The sequence below is a fragment of the Leptodactylus fuscus genome, chromosome 6 (assembly GCF_031893055.1).
Source record: "Leptodactylus fuscus isolate aLepFus1 chromosome 6, aLepFus1.hap2, whole genome shotgun sequence".
Classification (NCBI taxonomy): domain Eukaryota; kingdom Metazoa; phylum Chordata; class Amphibia; order Anura; family Leptodactylidae; genus Leptodactylus; species Leptodactylus fuscus.
Window position 1 is genome coordinate 160764987 of NC_134270.1, and position 18940 is coordinate 160783926.

The 18940-nt window shown below is 44.2% G+C and overlaps 1 protein-coding gene across 2 annotated transcripts in view; it reads right to left on the reverse strand.

The window, feature by feature from the left end:
* ATP13A2 (ATPase cation transporting 13A2) overlaps positions 1-10050 on the reverse strand; it is a 32162-nt gene extending 22112 nt beyond the window's left edge. For both annotated transcript variants that reach the window (XM_075277817.1, XM_075277816.1), the window contains exon 1: positions 9920-10050. In XM_075277817.1, coding sequence (XP_075133918.1) covers positions 9920-9929 — 10 coding nt within the window. In that variant the 5' untranslated portion in view covers positions 9930-10050. The remainder of the gene's footprint in view (positions 1-9919) is intronic.
* Between the last annotated feature and the right edge of the window lie 8890 nt (positions 10051-18940).

An 18940-nucleotide genomic window follows, 5' to 3' on the forward strand; every position in this document is an offset into this window, starting at 1 on the left:
TATGTACAAGAATATAACTACTATAATACTGCTCCTATGTACAAGAATATAACTACTATAATACTACCCCCTATGTACAAGAATATAACTACTATAATACTGCTCCTACGTACAAGAATAACTACTATAATACTGCTCCTATGTACAAGAATATAACTACTATAATACTACTCCTATGTACAAGAATATAACTACTATAATACTACTCCTATGTACAAGAATATAACTACTATAATACTACTCCTATGTACAAGAATATAACTACTATAATACTACCTCCTATGTACAAGAATATAACTACTATAATACTACCCCCTATGTACAAGAATATAACTACTATAATACTGCTCCTATGTACAAGAATATAACTACTATAATACTACCTCCAATGTACAAGACTATAACTACTATAATACTGCTCCTATGTACAAGAATATAACTACTATAATACTGCTCCTATGTACAAGAATATTACTATAATACTGCTCCTATGTACAAGAATATAACTACTATAATACTGCTCCTATGTACAAGAATATAACTACTATAATACTGTTCCTATGTACAAGAATATAACTACTATAATACTGCTCCTATGTACAAGAATATAACTACTATAATACTACCCCCTATGTACAAGAATATAACTACTATAATACTGCTCCTACGTACAAGAATAACTACTATAATACTGCTCCTATGTACAAGAATATAACTACTATAATACTGCTCCTATGTACAAGAATATAACTACTATAATACTACCCCCTATGTACAAGAATATAACTACTATAATACTACTCCTATGTACAAGAATATAACTACTATAATACTGCTCCTATGTACAAGAATATAACTACTATAATACTGCTCCTACGTACAAGAATAACTACTATAATACTGCTCCTATGTACAAGAATATAACTACTATAATACTACCCCCTATGTACAAGAATATTACTATAATACTACTCCTATGTACAAGAATATAACTACTATAATACTGCTCCTACGTACAAGAATAACTACTATAATACTGCTCCTATGTACAAGAATATAACTACTATAATACTACCTCCTATGTACAAGAATATAACTACTATAATACTACCTCCTATGTACAAGAATATAACTACTATAATACTGCTCCTATGTACAAGAATATAACTACTATACTACTGCTCCTATGTACAAGAATATAACTACTATAATACTACTCCTATGTACAAGAATATAACTACTATAATACTGCTCCTATGTACAAGAATATAACTACTATAATACTACTCCTATGTACAAGAATATAACTACTATAATACTACCTCCTATAATACTGCTGTAGCACTATATGTCATAGAGGACAATATTAAACATGTTAGTGAATTTCCATATGTAGCTGATACCACTGAATTATGTATTATGGTCCCTGCATTTACACGTCATGTTCACTGTTCAATACAGGTAGAAGACAAAAAAACTAAAATGTCGACAGTGACTGGAGGCCATAGAGCATTCAGTTGGGCAGAATAGACTGAATAGAACTCTACATCTGTGATCATTCCCTCAGAAGTTGTATAACCAGTTTTCTTGATATTAACAGCCTCATATGAAAGGATTAAGCGAGAGAAGGAAAAAAAAAAAAAAAAGGGAACAAAGCCATAATGAAACTTGTTTCCCACCTCCAGAGACCTCACTATTCAGAATCAGATGGAAATCAGGGGATCTGGGGGGCTGCAAAACTCCAACTCTCTGCCTACCCTATGAGAGGATGCTGAGGATTGCAGCTCCTCAAGGGTAAGTACAAGAGTGCTGTGGCTCCTTTACTGAGTGGATCATGATGCGTCACTTACAGAATCCATAGTATTTCCAGACCACTGGGTTGCGGATTAGCAGACTGTAATACATGTGAAACCAGCCCTGACAGAGCTTCTTCTAGTTGATCAATAACATAATATTTTTACTGACCTCCAGAGACGTTAATGAGCTGCGGCTTCGCCAATCATTAACCCGAATCTACTCTATAGATGAGGTGATCTTGTGGGTTATGAAGTAAACAAACACTCAGGAGTCGATTAAAGGGGCGGCGGACAAGACTGCCGCTTATGCCTCTGCCAATGAATCTCCCCCAGTTTGGTGGCCGCCGTATTTAGCAGATGATCAGTTCCTATGAAGTCTCCCGAGCTCGTAACCCATAGACCAAACCATTATTGTATGCTGATACCTAGAGACTCCCGGTGAGGTCACTACTTAGGAGGAAAGAGGAAGAAATAAAATATAATGAATGCAGCACATTGTATCCATGAATATCATCACATCCTGCCCTCCCCGCTCCATTGTTTACATGGCTCTGACTGCGATTAGCCTGTGTGATACAAGGGCCACGTTGCTAGGAGGCCTCGAATATTCTGCATAAGAGGACACTCATCTGTTGTCCCCACTCTCATAAACTACATCATAGGCTGGAGCTGCAAAGAGCACAATCCCTACGTCTGAGCCATCCATGCCGATATCAGCCGTCTGGTATGGTTATGGAGCAGACATGCAAGTAATAGGACCTGCAATTCACTTTCTACTTGTTAAATGCAGTCTATTGCTCCCTGTTATCAGTCATTTCAGCCTGAGGAAGAGATGACTGTAGTAATATTAAAAAGGGATGGGTGGTCGGAATTGTACAAATCTCCCTGCACTTCTGCTCACTACTTTACATCATACCTATCCTGCAGTCCTTACATTACATGTGGGTTATCCCTACTGAATGGCGCCATTCTGTACCAACGTGTCTATTTCTTCATGGATCAGACGGTCGGGTCCATTTTCGTAGAATGATTCACCCATTGAAGCAAATGAGTCTATGGCAAAAACAGATCCCACATGAATCCATTAAACACATGGCTGAGTATTGGCTTGTGAATGGAGGGTCAGGCGGAAATAGAAGGGCCAGGCTCAGATTTCTAAAGTAGATGGTGAGATTTTTCAACGTGAGAAACGCGTTGGGTCAGATAGATGAGAACTGATTTTACTCACGCCAGTCTTCATAGTGATGGCAAAGGATGAGCCCCATATACGACAAGACATACCCTCCGCCAGGCTGTGCGCCTGGGGAAAATGCCAGCTTGTACCCACAGAATGTCAATTTATGCCATAGCTCTATCTTTGTTTGCAATGTAAAGGCTGAAAGCAGCAAAAGAGCCCCTACAATTACAGTGGAAATGCCGCCACCAAAAAAACCCCACCAAATAATCCAGACAGCTTACGTGGCAGCGACTTTAATACAAAGCCTACTGAATCTCCATGAGAAAAATTCAGTGGCGGGACATTCATTTCTGTGGTCCCATACACACAACCGTGCCTTATTGGGGTCCATGTATAGGGCTATGAGTAAAACTCAAGGCTGCTCCTATTCCTGTCCATTTTGCTGCCAAGGATCATGAAGAACAGTTAAGGGCTCGTTCACACGGGGCAAGAGGTGGCGGATTCTGACGCTGAATCCACCTCAGAATCCGCCCCCTCACAATAGAGGTCTATGAAGACCACTAGCTTCCTTTATTCCGTGAGTGGTAGGTTCCGACCCATGGTAAAAAAGAAGCGAGCTGCCCTTTCTTCAGGCAGATTCCGCAGCTGAATCAGCCCCGGCGTCCGCCTCACGATAGCACCCTCCGGACCATTCATTTGGGCCCACTCCGGAGGGGGAAGCCACGACTGTCAGAAGCTGCGATGGCACATTTTGGTCCAACTCCGATGCGGCTTCCTGCATCAGAATCGGGACCAAAATACACGGTCTCGTGCGCCGTGTGAACAAGGCCTAATAGGGATATCCATTTGCCGTTCAATCATGGCCCTGCATATACATGGTTATGTGCATGAAGCCTTATACATGGCCTATACACTTCTGCTGCTACGTATCAGTTGCGTTCATCAGAATGTTGTCGTTTATGCAATACGTAACCGTCATACAGAGGACTGGGCAAGTCACAGAAATTTCTGCAACTTATCTGCTGCTGCCACGTGTGAATCTTTCATCATGAACGCTTCCTTTAAGAGATCAGCTGACAAAAGAGCAAACACTTGTTTGTCAGCTACTTAGTCTTACAAGTTGGCCAAAAAACAAATCATCATTGTCAGCTGCACATCTCATGTGAACAGGGAATGTGCTGCCAGTAATATGTGGACTGTGGTGACCGCAGGAATGTGCTCATGATCATTAGTCCCTATATAGTGTGCATGGTGCCATGTAAACCCTTGTTATACTATTGATCAGCCCTCACTGTGGGCACAATCTGCCTGTGTAACAGGTTAATGGCCCTTTAAACTACTTCTATCTACAGCAGTAGCGGTTACACAACCTCACCTCCCCAGAGGGACAGAAAGGATCACTCATGGGTGACCTCAATTTCCAGAAGGCTAAAGAATAAAGAACAATGTTAATGAGGAAATGAAAAAGTGCTAAAGATAAGCGTCTGTATCTCAGCTGTGTATGGCCATGGCATCCGAACCTGAAATAAAAGTAAAAATAGAGCCCCCCACTGTCCCTAGTTGTTTTTTTTTTAACCCTATATCCTAATACTGATCATGTTTAAGCCGAAGACTCATAGGGTAGACGAGCTGCTCAATGTCTATCACTGATATTCAGTTGCTGTATATGGGATAGTTTTCGCAGCGACACACTTGGACCTCCTGTGATTCGTACGACTGTACTTCATCCTCAGCACAGGTCAACATGCCTCACTGGTTTTAGAGGCAGAATGTCAAAGTGATTTTGTAACATCATGTACCGTGCTTGTACTGTATGACACAGGTAGCTGCTGGCGATTTTGCGGTGCTAACCCACTGCCACATATGACTCCAGCCTTAAAGCCCCACTCTGGAGAAGTTTAGTATCCTGTAGCACACAGCAAATGGTGCAGTCACTTACCGCATACATTGTTCACCTGCAGGTCCTCTGGCTGGTCATGTGACTGGTAAACTGACCTGCTAATTCACAAACCGATGAAGTAATGTAGGGATCATTTGCCTACAGAGAGTCTTGGTGAAGGCACAAGCTGTAGATGTCATGGACAGCAAAAGGAGCAGAAATTCCAGAGGAAAAGCAGAGAACTCACCACTGTTTGTAGGCAAATCTGATCAGTCAGGCCCGTCCCTATTGCACTTGCATTTAGTTTGCTTACCCATTTTATTTTTATGCTTACTTGTATAGCGCCATTATATTCCACAGCACATTACAGACATTGTCAGTCACTGTCTCAAACTACATTCCCTATCAGTATGTCTTTTGGAGTGTGGGAGGAAATCCACACAAACACAGGTAGAACATACAAATTGCGGTACTATTCCATTATCGGGCCAGCAGCAGCGCAGTTCAGCACCAGCATGGGGACAGCAGTGGTCAGTAGTTCAGTTCAGCAGTGGTAATTACAATGATATCCGAGGACTGCTGGCCCGATGCTTGTGCCAAGTTGCCAGTCCATCAATGCCCCCCCATCCTCCTCCTCCCAGTGCTGCCCTCCAGCTTTCCTTACATCTGCCCCATACCCTCTACCCGCCACACGACTAGGCCTCACCTCGGCATTGGTACCGAGACCGGAGACCGGAAGGAAAGACACTGGGGTTCAATCCAGGCCCTGACAAGGGACGCGTTGACGCCGACCATAGGAAGGGGAAGCTACGGCGAGCTGGAAGGACAAACTTCCTGCAGAGTCCGGCGACTAACTAGTAGCGTTCATTGGTCAGGATTTACGGTGAGGCCTATTACGGGGAGAGGGTACGGGGGAGATGTAAGGAAAGCTGGGGGGCAGCACTGGGAGGAGGATGGGGCATCAATCGATCGATGTACTGCCTACTAGACACAGGGCACAAGCATCGGCCTCTGTTATTGAGCCAGCATCGGCCTAGTCATGTGGCTGAGAGAGGGTACGGGGCAGATTTAAGGAGAACTGGGGGGCAGCACTGGGAGGAGGATGGGGGAAGGCATTGATGTACTGGCTACTGGGCACAAGCATCGGGCCAGCAGTCCTCGGATGTCATTATAATTCCCGCTGCTAAACTGAGCTGCTGACAGCTGCTGTCCCCATGCTGGTGCTGAACTGCGCTGCTGCTGGCCCGATAACGGAATAGTACCCAAATTCCTTGCCAATATTGGCCTTGGCAGGATTTGAACCGAAGACTCCAGCGCTGCAAGGCTATCATGCTACCCATAATAACATTATCCCTCCAGAGCACAGAATTATGGGAGGACAAAGTTATTATTCCTGGTGTCACACTACACTATAGTCAGCAGTATTTGCTCCCAGAAATAGTGGCACCAATATATTCTGCAGCGATACAGCAGTGTAGTGACAAGTAAAGATGATAAATCAACAACCTAAAATGAGAATGAAGTTGCAGATCTCCAAATTGAGGACACAAGGAGTCAATGTGACTTCAACCCCCCCCCCCCCCACACACACACTCACTCAGCGCCTGACGCTGATCATGTGACCTCCAGATAAAATCTGTGTAACAGAAATAACTGAGGTCTGCTGAGAACCATTATAAGGGGAAGAGCCAGTGATGGATAACGCACAGTACAACTGACATGACACTGTAAGGAGGAGCAAACAGACACCGGGGCCATTTTCCATCTTCTTGCTTGTGATGGGAAAGGTTAAATCCCTGCTCAGACTGTGCACACAGTGATCGAGGTGCAGCGCTTGGTGCAGAAGAAGGTTTATTGTTGCACTGTTGTATTATACATTGTGAAACGTTTGCAATGATGTGCGTGCTATGTTACATGAAGAGGTGTCATCTCAGATGGGTGCAGGTCATCACGTGGTCAGTCATTTTGGTATTTCTTGGAGACTCCATTGTGCACTGACTACGTCAAAATGGAACAAAGTTGCAGCGATGAGTTGCAAGGCAGGAGAAATGGTTTGTTGCTTCCCCATGGTGGCCCAATTACATCAGGCATCACGCAAGGGGTGAACAGGTCTCTGTGAATGGAACGGCTTGTAGAAGTGAAGGTCAGCTTGAAGAGACGTGGCACACTTGTGGAGTAGACTCCTAACCATGGAGATGCCAGTCAGTGCTATGAGACGATGCATTGAGGGAGAGCACAGGTTATACGGTGGTGAGCTGAGCATTCTCTGTGTCTGAAGTGTGCTGTTTGCCACCGTAGCCCAGAAATCTTGCAGAGCCAGGCTCAATGTTCATCTGTTATCTGTCAAACCACTGAAAAGTTCCCTACACTGTATCTCAACTACAGTAAAGAGAGCCGCAGTGAAGACTCGACGGTCATGTGTGTCCTTCACTAGCAGGCGGCTCATGGTGACACAGAGGGTCGGGGTCTGAGTGGCAGCCTGGAGAGGAAGGGCCGGGGACATGTTGGGCATGGAGTGCAATACCGGCTAAAGGGGAGCAGCCACGTTACCACTGACCTGGCCACTGTAAGATGACCACTAAACCAAACACAAAAAAAAAATTCTGCGCTGCATCACCTGGGGGATTATAACAGCGGTCATAACAGATAACTGATTGCAGGATTTAGCCAAAGTGAAGTCTGCCCCCTGCTGGTGACATCTACAGTAGCAAGTAAAGTGCAGTTCTATGTAAAGATCTACATGGTGTCAGTACATAGAGTCCAGCTGTTTGCCTACCACCCGCACAACACACAGCATATACTCATACACGCGCCAGCCGAGGGTGCAAGTCTCCAGTACAATAGATCATGCGCTAGTTCTTATGAATTTCCTCCACTGTGCAAAGGAAAAGTGATATTACCTACAACAACCAATCAGGTCATGGCCTTCCATGTTAATGCGTTGGAACCCGCTTGTTTCCTATGGGCAACTGTCCTACTTTTGATAAATGGCCACATGTAAGCGGACACATGACCACGTCCCACACATGTGGCCTAGGGCCGTGGTCTCCATATGATCTCACTTACATTATGGAATTGCTGACTCAGGCCATGTCACAAGAAGAAACTTTCCTGAAAGTACAAGTTTCCCCTTCTGAGGTTTTGTAATCGCTGAGCTGTAGTGACAGGAAAGGACGGAGCTGCAGAACTGGCAAGGAAAAGAAACAGACCCGCCATAGGGTCCGGCTGCACCTGTAGGATTATGGAAGCATCTGTGTAAAGGGGTATAATGGGACCGCTACGTTATAATCCCCTACCTGCTTCTATGGTATAGTTTGCACCACATCACAGAGGTGCTAACCAGAGCAGCTGCAGGGAGCTTTATATCCTCACTGCTGCTCCCAACCATCATCAAGGTAGGATTCAGCCATTACAAGACATGTATTGGACAAATGCTAGAAAAGCAGTTCCTATTGCCTGGCTTATAGTACAAGACAGTGGATTTTCTTGGCTGGAGCTGGACCCTCCAAGGCATCATCTATTCCCAGCCTCTAGATCTGACAAGACAATGGACTCTGTAATATTCCTAAAAATGGATTCTCTAACTTGTGATACATCCAACAGTAAGCTGAAGGCGGGAGTGATAAAGCATGACACAAGCGTAAAACGGGAGGATGCTACATGAAGCGCCGAATACAAGGCGATCATAAACACTGGGTTACATGAGGGCAGAGGAACGGATCAAAACGTCGCCTGCAGGGTACTAAGCCTGCTTGTGACTGTCTTCCTGCTAGTGAACAACTGAGGTTATTTCATGGTATTATCATGATTCACATGTGACTGCAAGTCACAACACCCCCAAACCTATAACTCTGGTGGCCAACACTGCCCCCCCCCCCCATAACTAGGTCATAGCATGCAGCGGCCATATTTACAGACTGCACTAGACAAGGAAAAGACATGACAGAGCTCCAGGGACCAGCAATAAAACCACAGCAGATCTATCCCTGACCACAGGGTGACCGAGAGACTGGCGTCACCCCTTATAGAGTGCCAACATATTCCACGGCGATGTACTGAGATAGTTACCATTCATGTCACAGAAGTGAGACCAGGAGATATTGGGACCAGAACACACACACCATTATAGCCTCACCGGTATCCACACAAGCAACAATAATAACCCCCACTAGTAATAGTAATACCCCCCTCACCTGTCCATACACCAGCACCAGTGTACAGTAATACCCCCGTACCAGTAATACACCCACCAGTATACAGTAATAACCCCCCTACCAGTATACAGTAATGCCCCCTACCAGTAATACACCCACCAGTATACAGTAATACCCCCCTACCAGTCCACACACACCAGTATAAAGTAATACCCCCGTACTAGTACACACACCAGTATACAGTAATACCTCTGTACTAGTACACACACTAGTATACAGTAATACCCCACTACCAGTCCGCACACAACAGTATACAGTAATACCCCACTACCAGTCCGCACACAACAGTATACAGTAATACTCCCCTACCAGTACACACACAAACAGTATACATTAATAACCCCATACCAGAATACTGTAATACCCCCTACACAACAGTATACAGTAATACCCCACTACCAGTCCGCACACAACAGTATACAGTAATACTCCCCTACCAGTCCACACACAACAGTATACAGTAATACTCCCCTACCAGTACACACACCCACCAGTATACAGTAATACCCCCCTACCAGTACACACACAACGGTATACAGTAATAACCCCCTCTACCAGTGTACAGTAATACCCCACAACCAGTCCACACTCCAATAACTGTGCCCACCACACACACTGTATATACACCAGTACCCCTCACACTGTATATACACCAGTCCACACACACTGTATATACACCAGTACCAGTACCCCTCACACTGTATATACACCAGTCCACACACACTGTATATACACCAGTACCAGTACCCCTCACACTGTATATACACCAGTACCAGTCCACACACACACTGTATATACACCAGTACCCCCTCTCCCCTGGCGCAGTGCATTGTGGGTATCTCCCCGTTCTCACCCGTCTCCATTCTGCTACCCGAACTCCGCTGTCATCTCCGTGGCGGCCGCCGGCTCCGGGGTTGTCCGCACAGCATGCCGGGAGTTGTAGTTTCCTCCTCCTGCCCGCTCCTCCCTCCAGCAGACAACCGGCTCCAGCTCTAGTTACATGAAAACAACATCATCGGTACTCACCGGAGCGCTGTATCTGACAGAATAACCAGCGGAGGCGTGGTCTACAGCAGCCAATTAGAACTGGGGTTTTATTCTCAATCTTTCACTATAGAAATAAGAGCTGGAATCTGATTGGCTGGTCTGTACAGCCCCTCACTGCTCAGAGACTATAAATAGAAGCTTCAAGGGGAGTTCTATATTTCAACACTAGTCATCTGTAGGCATAAAATAGAAGCTATTATTTGTTATAGCAGTCCCTCATCCCTACTTAAACGTCACCATGGCTAGGCCTATAGGCCAAACAAAACTCAATATATTGCCTATTGGCAATGGAGTCTCTTGTAAAATACATAAATCCAGTAGTTTCATTTACCACGTTATCTCTGGCCCCAAGGACACATGGACTAGCCACCAGAGTCAGATTTACCCCTTTGGATGGTATATTTTGCATTCACCTCGCCTTTGCCAAAAATAGCATTAAAAAAAAGTGATCAAAAAGTCATACATAATAAAATAATAAAACGTACAACTTTCCCCACAAATAAAAAGCCCTGACATATACCAGTCAGCAAAATGGTAAAATAGTTAAATGTCCCAAATAATAAAGGGTTAAAGGATATCACCTAATGTTATATTGTGAACAAAGGCGGTACAACAACCAACCAAGCGAATTCTGACCGTGCCCAAGATAAAGCAGATGTCAGCGCCAGGTGTAGACACTTCCTCGTATACAGTATTTTATGCAGAGGTCAGATGTTACAGTATAGAGTGTCATTATAAAATCCTGTTCACACAATACCAGGACATGCTGCACTACCAGTCACAGTTTTGGATTATTCAGTTTATTTGCATTGATTTCTCCCATTGAGTTACAGCATTGGAAGCTCCGCTTACTGAAAGAAGCCAAATGCCTTAAAGGGGTTGTCTGGCCACAACATAGGGACTTGCTGATCAAAGGGACCCCCATTGAGCACAAGAACTGCAGGTGATAGTTAGAACTTACACTCCTGTGGATAAGGGGAAGTTTACATCTTACAGCCAGAATACCCCTTTAATACTCACTACACTCCAGTTTTAAATGGGTTGGCCCAAGAACAACATTTATCACCTATCCACATCTCTATCCCACACTAGTCACAAGAACAGGTGCCCTGTGTTCGCCATTGAACAATCAGAACGCTTCCCCTATGTACAAGACTATGATTACTAGAATGCTGCCCCCTATAGACCAGAACACAGGTCTGCACAGATAGGAGATTTCTTATCTTTCCTGGCACTGCATTATCTCAGCAGCTTTAGTAGCCACGTCCTTGCAGTCAGCGGATCACTGGTCACATAAGGGAAGTGACAACTATAAATTACTACAAATTCTCAGTAGAACTTCCTCTTTTTTAGGACAGGACTCGCAGCTGGTTTTACTATGACACATGTACCAGTAAGGAACAGTACAGAAATTCCCAGCAAGAGCCGGGCAAGGTCCAGTCTGATAAAGTACAAAACACAGATTCTGTAATAAACAGTCATAAAACCACATGACGGCTCGGGACAGCGGTGACCACAACTAAATATCGGAAAGTCAAGAATTACTTAACTCCAAGAGCACATCAAAACACAATCCCATACCGTAACTGAGTAACCTACACAATTATACTATAATCTATGGGACATCACAGTGCTGATCCCATGTATCTAAGCCTATCAGATGTACAACTGCGGCCTCTAAACCGCTCATGTGCGCTGCAGTCCGCCGAAACTACGTCCATTAGACCTTATTGATATGAACATTAAAGATGGCCAAGTGTCGGCAGATTTGAGAAGATATTGGGGCAGATTTATTAAGACTGGCAGTTGTATGGCAGTCTTAATAAAGCGCTCAGTAGGCCCAAGACGAGCCTGATTTATCAAGAATAAAAATGGGTGGACCTCAAGATTCATTTCAAGTACTCACCTTCCCTCTTTCCCCTTTTGGGCCTTCTCGCTGCACCTGGATCCCAGAGTATAATAGATTACCGCAACGTATGTTGTCACAGTCATCTTAGTTCATCCAAAATGAATCCACAATTGTTCGGTTTTGCTAAACATGAACAATTTGGAATAATCGTGTCAAACCCAGCTCATGGCAAAGCGGTTCAGCCCCATCTATAATTAAGAGGTACCGGCCTCCGCCTCTTCATAAACCAACAGCACCCACATGCCAGAATACAAATCTACGGTGCAGACAGAAACTGATATAGATTTCCAGAAAACTGGGATAAGTTATAGTAAATATGTTGGGCTGAGGGGTCACCAACCCACTTACATTTGCTGAAAGCGGTAAGTGAGGCGCACAAAAGGGGATGTAGGGGCCTCACATCAAAGAAGTCCCTCAGTTCCACACATCTACACCAGAAAACCAGTGTACATGTGCTGATAAATTACCCCCCGTTGATTTCAATGTGACCATTTATTTTCTTTGAAGGTCCATTGTAACATGGACGATTTTTATCCGTTTTCAAGGATTGTTCAGTCATAGTCTGAAGTCAATGAGGAATCCTTAAAATGGTCATATGAATACAGTCTTACATGGTACAGCTCTGTTAGTACCAGCATTGGTTACATGATATGGATACTATAAAGCAGATAGACATAGGAATTTTCTAGCCTCAGGTACTCGCCCCAAGTAAAGATGACCTTTCACATCCTCATAGATGTGCGGTATTATATACCGCTAGAAAGCTGACTGTCAGCTTTCCTGGTATGCGCCCTGGTGCTGGAGATATTGATGCCATTAATTTCAGCACCGATATCGCTCCTTTGTCAAAAGGGCGGGCCTTACAGCATCATCGCTGGGCAGTAAGGGACACAGCTGTGTGAATATAGACCTGTTATTTGACAGTAATGCAGTTCTTCCCGTCACATTGCTGAGTCTCCAGTATGTCAGAAGTAGAACATGATGCCACCACTGGGGAATGTCATACTGCTGCGGTTATAGACACCTCCCAGCACTTGATATCAGTGTAGCTACAGGTTGGACAGGCCGCACCGTAACATACTTGCCTCTAAAGCATAGTAGAAGTAATCCGGCCCAATATATTACATCAGGGTGACCAGTTCTGATACACAATGGCATGGTATAGGATGCAGAGCAGACCGACCTGAACCTCACTCTGTGTGCACCAGCATCAAACTGGCACCTTGGCTGGGCGATCACACACATGACATTTCCATAGGCCCTTATGAGTAATGTGGAGCACACGGTGACCTAGTTACACGGCACATCACAGGATCACAATGGAAGAGCAGGAACCCTGCAAACTGTGGAGCACAGCGGACAAGTGTACAGCCCCAGGGTGATAAGGAGCAGGTGGGGAAGTCATCCTGAAGGGCCTGGAACAAACCACACCACACCCTATAGGAGGGCTGCTTATTCACTCTATTACAATACACATCTCCTTTAGTGTGCATTCACACAGTGCAGTTTTGATGCAGTTAAAAATAGATCAGAAAAAAATTGCATGCAATTATAGCAGAATTTCATACCCGTATAGGAGAATCATATTTATATACCATTGTTTCTCCTGTAAAAACCTGAGGGTGTCTTTACAAATACCTCCCAACTTTTGAAGAGCAGAAAGAGGGACAAAATGTGCGTCGTGTGCCGCGGCAAATTTAGTTCTGCCCACTTTTATGTTGACTCCTCCCATTTTCATTCATTTTCCATGTGCTCCCACACAGTATAATCCTCCTACAGTAACCCACACATTATATGTTTCCCCTCCATCTCTCCCCCAGTTTCATAGTTTCATATACCTCCTTCATCTGCCCCAGTTTCATATCCCCCACCTCTGTCCCCAGTTTCATGTCACCCTTCCATCTGCCCAAAATTTCATGTCCTCCCATCTCTGCCCACAGTTTCATGACCCCCCCATCTCTGCCCCCAGTGTCATGCCGCTGCCCCCCCCCTCCTCCTCCCCCATGTTTAACACAAAAACCCATTTATACTCACCTTCCAACGCTCCCCCGCTGCTCTCTCCACAGTCTCACTCACAGAGTTGTAGGAAAAAAATAGGAAACTCCTAGATGTTTCTGTCAAATCCACTTCTGGCTGTGGCTCAAGAGAAGAGCAGCCATCTTATTACACCCACAGTTGGCCAAAGCACTAGAATATTTGCCCAATTTCACAGTAGCAAAAATCATACCAAATGGTGTGATGTTTATGGCGGTATACATAACATATGGCGGTGCGTGCGACGCAGATTTCACCCTATGTAAAAGGTGAAATCCGTGGCGACGCCCGTAATGGAGCAGAATGAAAAACATTGGTCAGGATATTATTATTATTATTATTATTGTTTATTTATATAGCACCATTAATTCCATGGTGCTTTACATTTGGGGGTTACATACAATATACAAAATATACAGGTAGATATCATACTAACAGTGATCGGCTGGCACAGTGGGGTAGAGGGCCCTGCCCGCGAGGGCTTACAATCTATGAGGGGAGGGGGGTAGAGACAGAAGGAGAGGGTACACTGCAGATATAGGAGAACATTATACCTATAAGGGGAGGAACCCTATATATATATATATATATATATATATATATATATATATATATATATGTATATAGCATCAACGGTCTATATACAATGCATAGAACCCAGGTCTATAGATGCAACTACCAGGGGCGCTGTTACAATGAAATGGTTAGCCCCTCTCCATCTCGGATACTCTAAATTTAGAGTAAAGCTCATTGTAAGAGGGGGCAGAATTTTCACATGATCATTTTCTTTACCCTTAGTGCCAGAGTGCCCCCTAAAGATTAGAGTACCCCTAAAGAAGATTACAATGCCCCTGAAGAACATTAGAGTGTCCCCATAAAGAAGAGTAGAGTGCTCCAATAACCATTGTCAGAGCCCTTTCAAGTGATTATGTATTTTATAGACCCCAGGAACATGTATTACACATATATTCTTTCCATACATATTAGTAGTAACACTTTCTATAATAATGGACTATGGGCACGGCCGGCCCTCATATAGCGGTCACTTCTTCCCCATCTACTAATAATACAGCACTAGAAGTCGCCATAAAGGTCTCTCCCAATCCTCAGGACACTGGACTGTCCTCCATGATGCCAACCCCACAGTGTATGTGGCAGTGCAGGGCAAAGGAGCATTTCCAGGCAGAGCTACCTGGGGGTCTCATGGCCATGACATCGCGTCACCTGCACACGGCCAACTGACATTCATTTCTTAACTGTCGACGGCAGAGAGAAGAAGCGCTTCTACAGATTACTACAGATTTATTTTTTTTTGCCTTTTGGATATCATTGGATTGAGACGACCAGAATGTCGTCCACTGGAAGAGGAGACGACGGAGAGGAGAGGAAGAGAGAAGAGGAGAGCGATAATGGATTAAAGGAGAAGACCAAGAAGAGAAGATCCCAGGATAAAAGATTGGAAGAACAAGAGCCGACCCCTGGCAGCAGCGAAGACGCTACAACATCAGGCCCTTACCCCAGCCTTACCATCAGCCGCTTCATCCTCCACAAGATCTTGGGTAGGGGCAGCTTTGGCAAAGTAAGTTTTATAACTTCTTATTCATTTTGACCCCCATTTTTTTTTCCTGTTGTCAACATTGCAGACTGGATAGATTAATTGTAGTCTAGGTCTATGGGGCGACTGTTAGCACACCCAGAGACTTTCCTGCCCCCATGACCACTGTTGTAGGCCCCATATCTCATCTGTTCTGTGTATCACCATTGTTAGGTTTAGTGTTAATATAAAGGGGTACTCTGACTCATGGAGGATCTCAGGATCAGAGCTTTGGGGGGCGGACTGTTTATTTCCATGTCCTGGTCTATGCTATATAATACATACATTGATCCAATGTGAATAAGGCTCTATTCTGATCATGTAAGCCATATCTTGCAGATTTTTATCTGGACAGAAACATAAGTAAGGTAGACTAAGCTTCTGTGTAGAAAATAGATCCGTTTTTTGGGGGGTTTTTTAACATTGATCTCTATGTAAACGGACGACCATTTGTTGGCATCCATTAAACGGATCAGAAAAACAGAAGTAGAAAAAACGTGATCTAAATGGAGCCGAATGCTGATCCCAAACCAATCCACCCAAAAAGCCTATGTGCCTATTCTCTCCATTCCCACATGGTAGTAGTAGAGTTCCCCCTTTATGACCTTTCCATAAACAATCCCAGAACTGACACTACATGATGTCTACAGCTCAGCTCGGCTGGATGGTCCTGGGCGCTCGCAGTCTGACCAGTCCCTCCATCCTTCCCTGTTCCATAGGCCACAGGACATTCAGAGCCTCTTTTCCTTTTAGATGTTATTATAACCATTTTCTACTTGTCTCCTTCAGGTTTTCCTGGCATCAGTCCCTGGCCAACAAACCTTCATGGCTGGGAGATAAAAGTCGAGGCCGGGGGTTGTAGTCAGGGATTTGCTATGACTGAGATTTCTCTTTGTTCTTCCCATGAGATTCTACACGGCAGAGATTGTTTGCGGTCTACAATTCCTCCATGGACACGGCATCGTCCACCAATAAGAACTTTCTTCCTTCTATGTCTCTCCTTTACATTCTGACCCAGCTTTCCTAGGGTCCTGCCTGGTCTTGTAGTCACCCATCCCCTATCTCCAATGTCACTGGGCATATCTTCATTTTCTTCTCTTATTTCATTACAATGATATCAAGCCAGACAACATCATGTTGGATGCAGAAGGCCACATCCATATCATCGACCTGGACCTGAATCTGTGGCGTGACGGGCACCTTCCACTATATGGCCTCAGAGATGCATTTCAAGAAAGGATATGGCGTAGCAGTGGACTGGTGGAGCTTGGGAATCGTGGTGTCCAAGATGGTAACAGGACGCCTCCCGTTTTACGAGGGTCCCATCATGAAGAAAGCATTTAAAGCCAAGCTCACCAGGGCCACAGCAGCCACAGGGGTGTGTGGGAGGAACCCGTGGCAGCCACAAGAAAAGGGGCGTGGGGGCCAACGGGCCGCGCTGCACATGGTTCGCCCAAGGATGGGGGTTCGCGGACGAAGTCGCGGATACAGCTAGTAAGTTATATGGTAGGTTATAGCTCACACATACACACACATATAGAATATTATATATATACACATAGTCCTATGAAAAAGTTTGGGCATCTTAATCATTTTTAGTTCTAAATACTTTGGTGTTTGCAGCAGCCATTTCAGTTTGATATATCTAATAACTGATGGACACAGTAATATTTCAGGATTGAAGTTACGCCGGGGATGGACATTTCAGCAAGACAATGATCCAAAACACCGCTCCAAATCGACTCAGGCATTCATACAGAGGAACAATTACAATGTTCTGGAATGGCCATCCCAGTCCCCAGACCTGAATATCATTGAACATCTGTGGGATGATTTGAAGCGGGCTGTCCATGCTCGGCAACCATCAAACTTATCTGAACGCGAATTGTTTTGTAAAGAGGAATGGTCCAAAATCCCTTCATCCAGGAACTGATTAAAAGCTACAGGAAGCGACTAGAGGCAAAAGGAGGATCTACTAAATATTAATGTCACTTTTCTGTTGAGGTGCCCAGACTTTTGCACCGGTCAAATTTTGGTTTATGCATATTGCACATTTTCTGTTAGTACAATAAACCTCATTTCAATCCTGAAATATTACTGTGTCCATCAGTTATTACATATATCAAACTGAAATGGCTGCTGCAAACACCAAAATATTTAGAACTAAAAATGATTAAGATTAATAGGGGGGCACAAACTTTTTCATAGGACTGTATATATATATATATATATATATATATATATATATATATATATATATATATATAGGCCGCTTTAATGATCCAAGCCTGGTTTTGGCTTCCACTGTCTGTGAAAATTGAACGTGTAAAGATTAGCAGTAAAAAAAAATCTGCAATTTTTTTCCGACACAGTGTGCACTGGCTGAGACTGGTATTGCAGCTTCACTTCATTGACCAATGTACACGACGTCAATCCATTCATCTTCTAATCACATTACAGAAAATGCTGCGTCCTCTTTGCTTATAGTTTGGGGTTCCCGGCTGATCTGACCTGAAAGGTGATGAAGTGATAAAAGGCTCCAGATGGGAAACCCTATGAATGGCCGAATATCTACAGTAGATCTAGCTCAATCTGTAACCTTATATTTCACCGTGTGTCTATTTACACTACCCATGGCTGTGTATGACGGGTGTTAGAGGTCGCTCATGTCCAGAGCAGGTTACACAAGTCTGAGTGCTGCTCCTGCACTCAAGAAGGGCTCTTATAGGTGAAAAGTGCGGTGAAGTGTTTGACAACAGAAGCACTTCTCTGGAAGCCGACACTGACTGATGGGCCCGGACTCCAGCTGTTGTGTGACTCTACAGCTCTGTTCCTGGGATGTGACATATAGTATGTATCACAACCCCATAAACCCCTTGATATTACCTGAATCTCAGCCACGATGCAGATTTTTTTTTTTTTTTTTTGCACAAAACTGGCCTATGATTTTTGCATTCTTTATCATGTCTATTTATTTTCCAGCAGGCACTTCAAAACATTTTTTAAAAAAAACAACCCAGACACGGCTTCAAAATCAGCATCTACATCTCAGGTAGGTAACTCTACACCTAAATGTTGGCGCAGATTTCCGTACTGCTATGACATTACTTATCTTGCCTGAGTTGGACCCCCAGGGCACCGTCTCATTTTCTCCAAATCTACATAAATGACTTTTGTCACTCCCAGGAACGGAATACCAACGCAGATGTGAACCAAGCATTAAAGGTCATCTCTTGATATAGTTCTCTGCGTAGATATTGTGGAAGCCACAGCAGCTATATTGTGTGAAC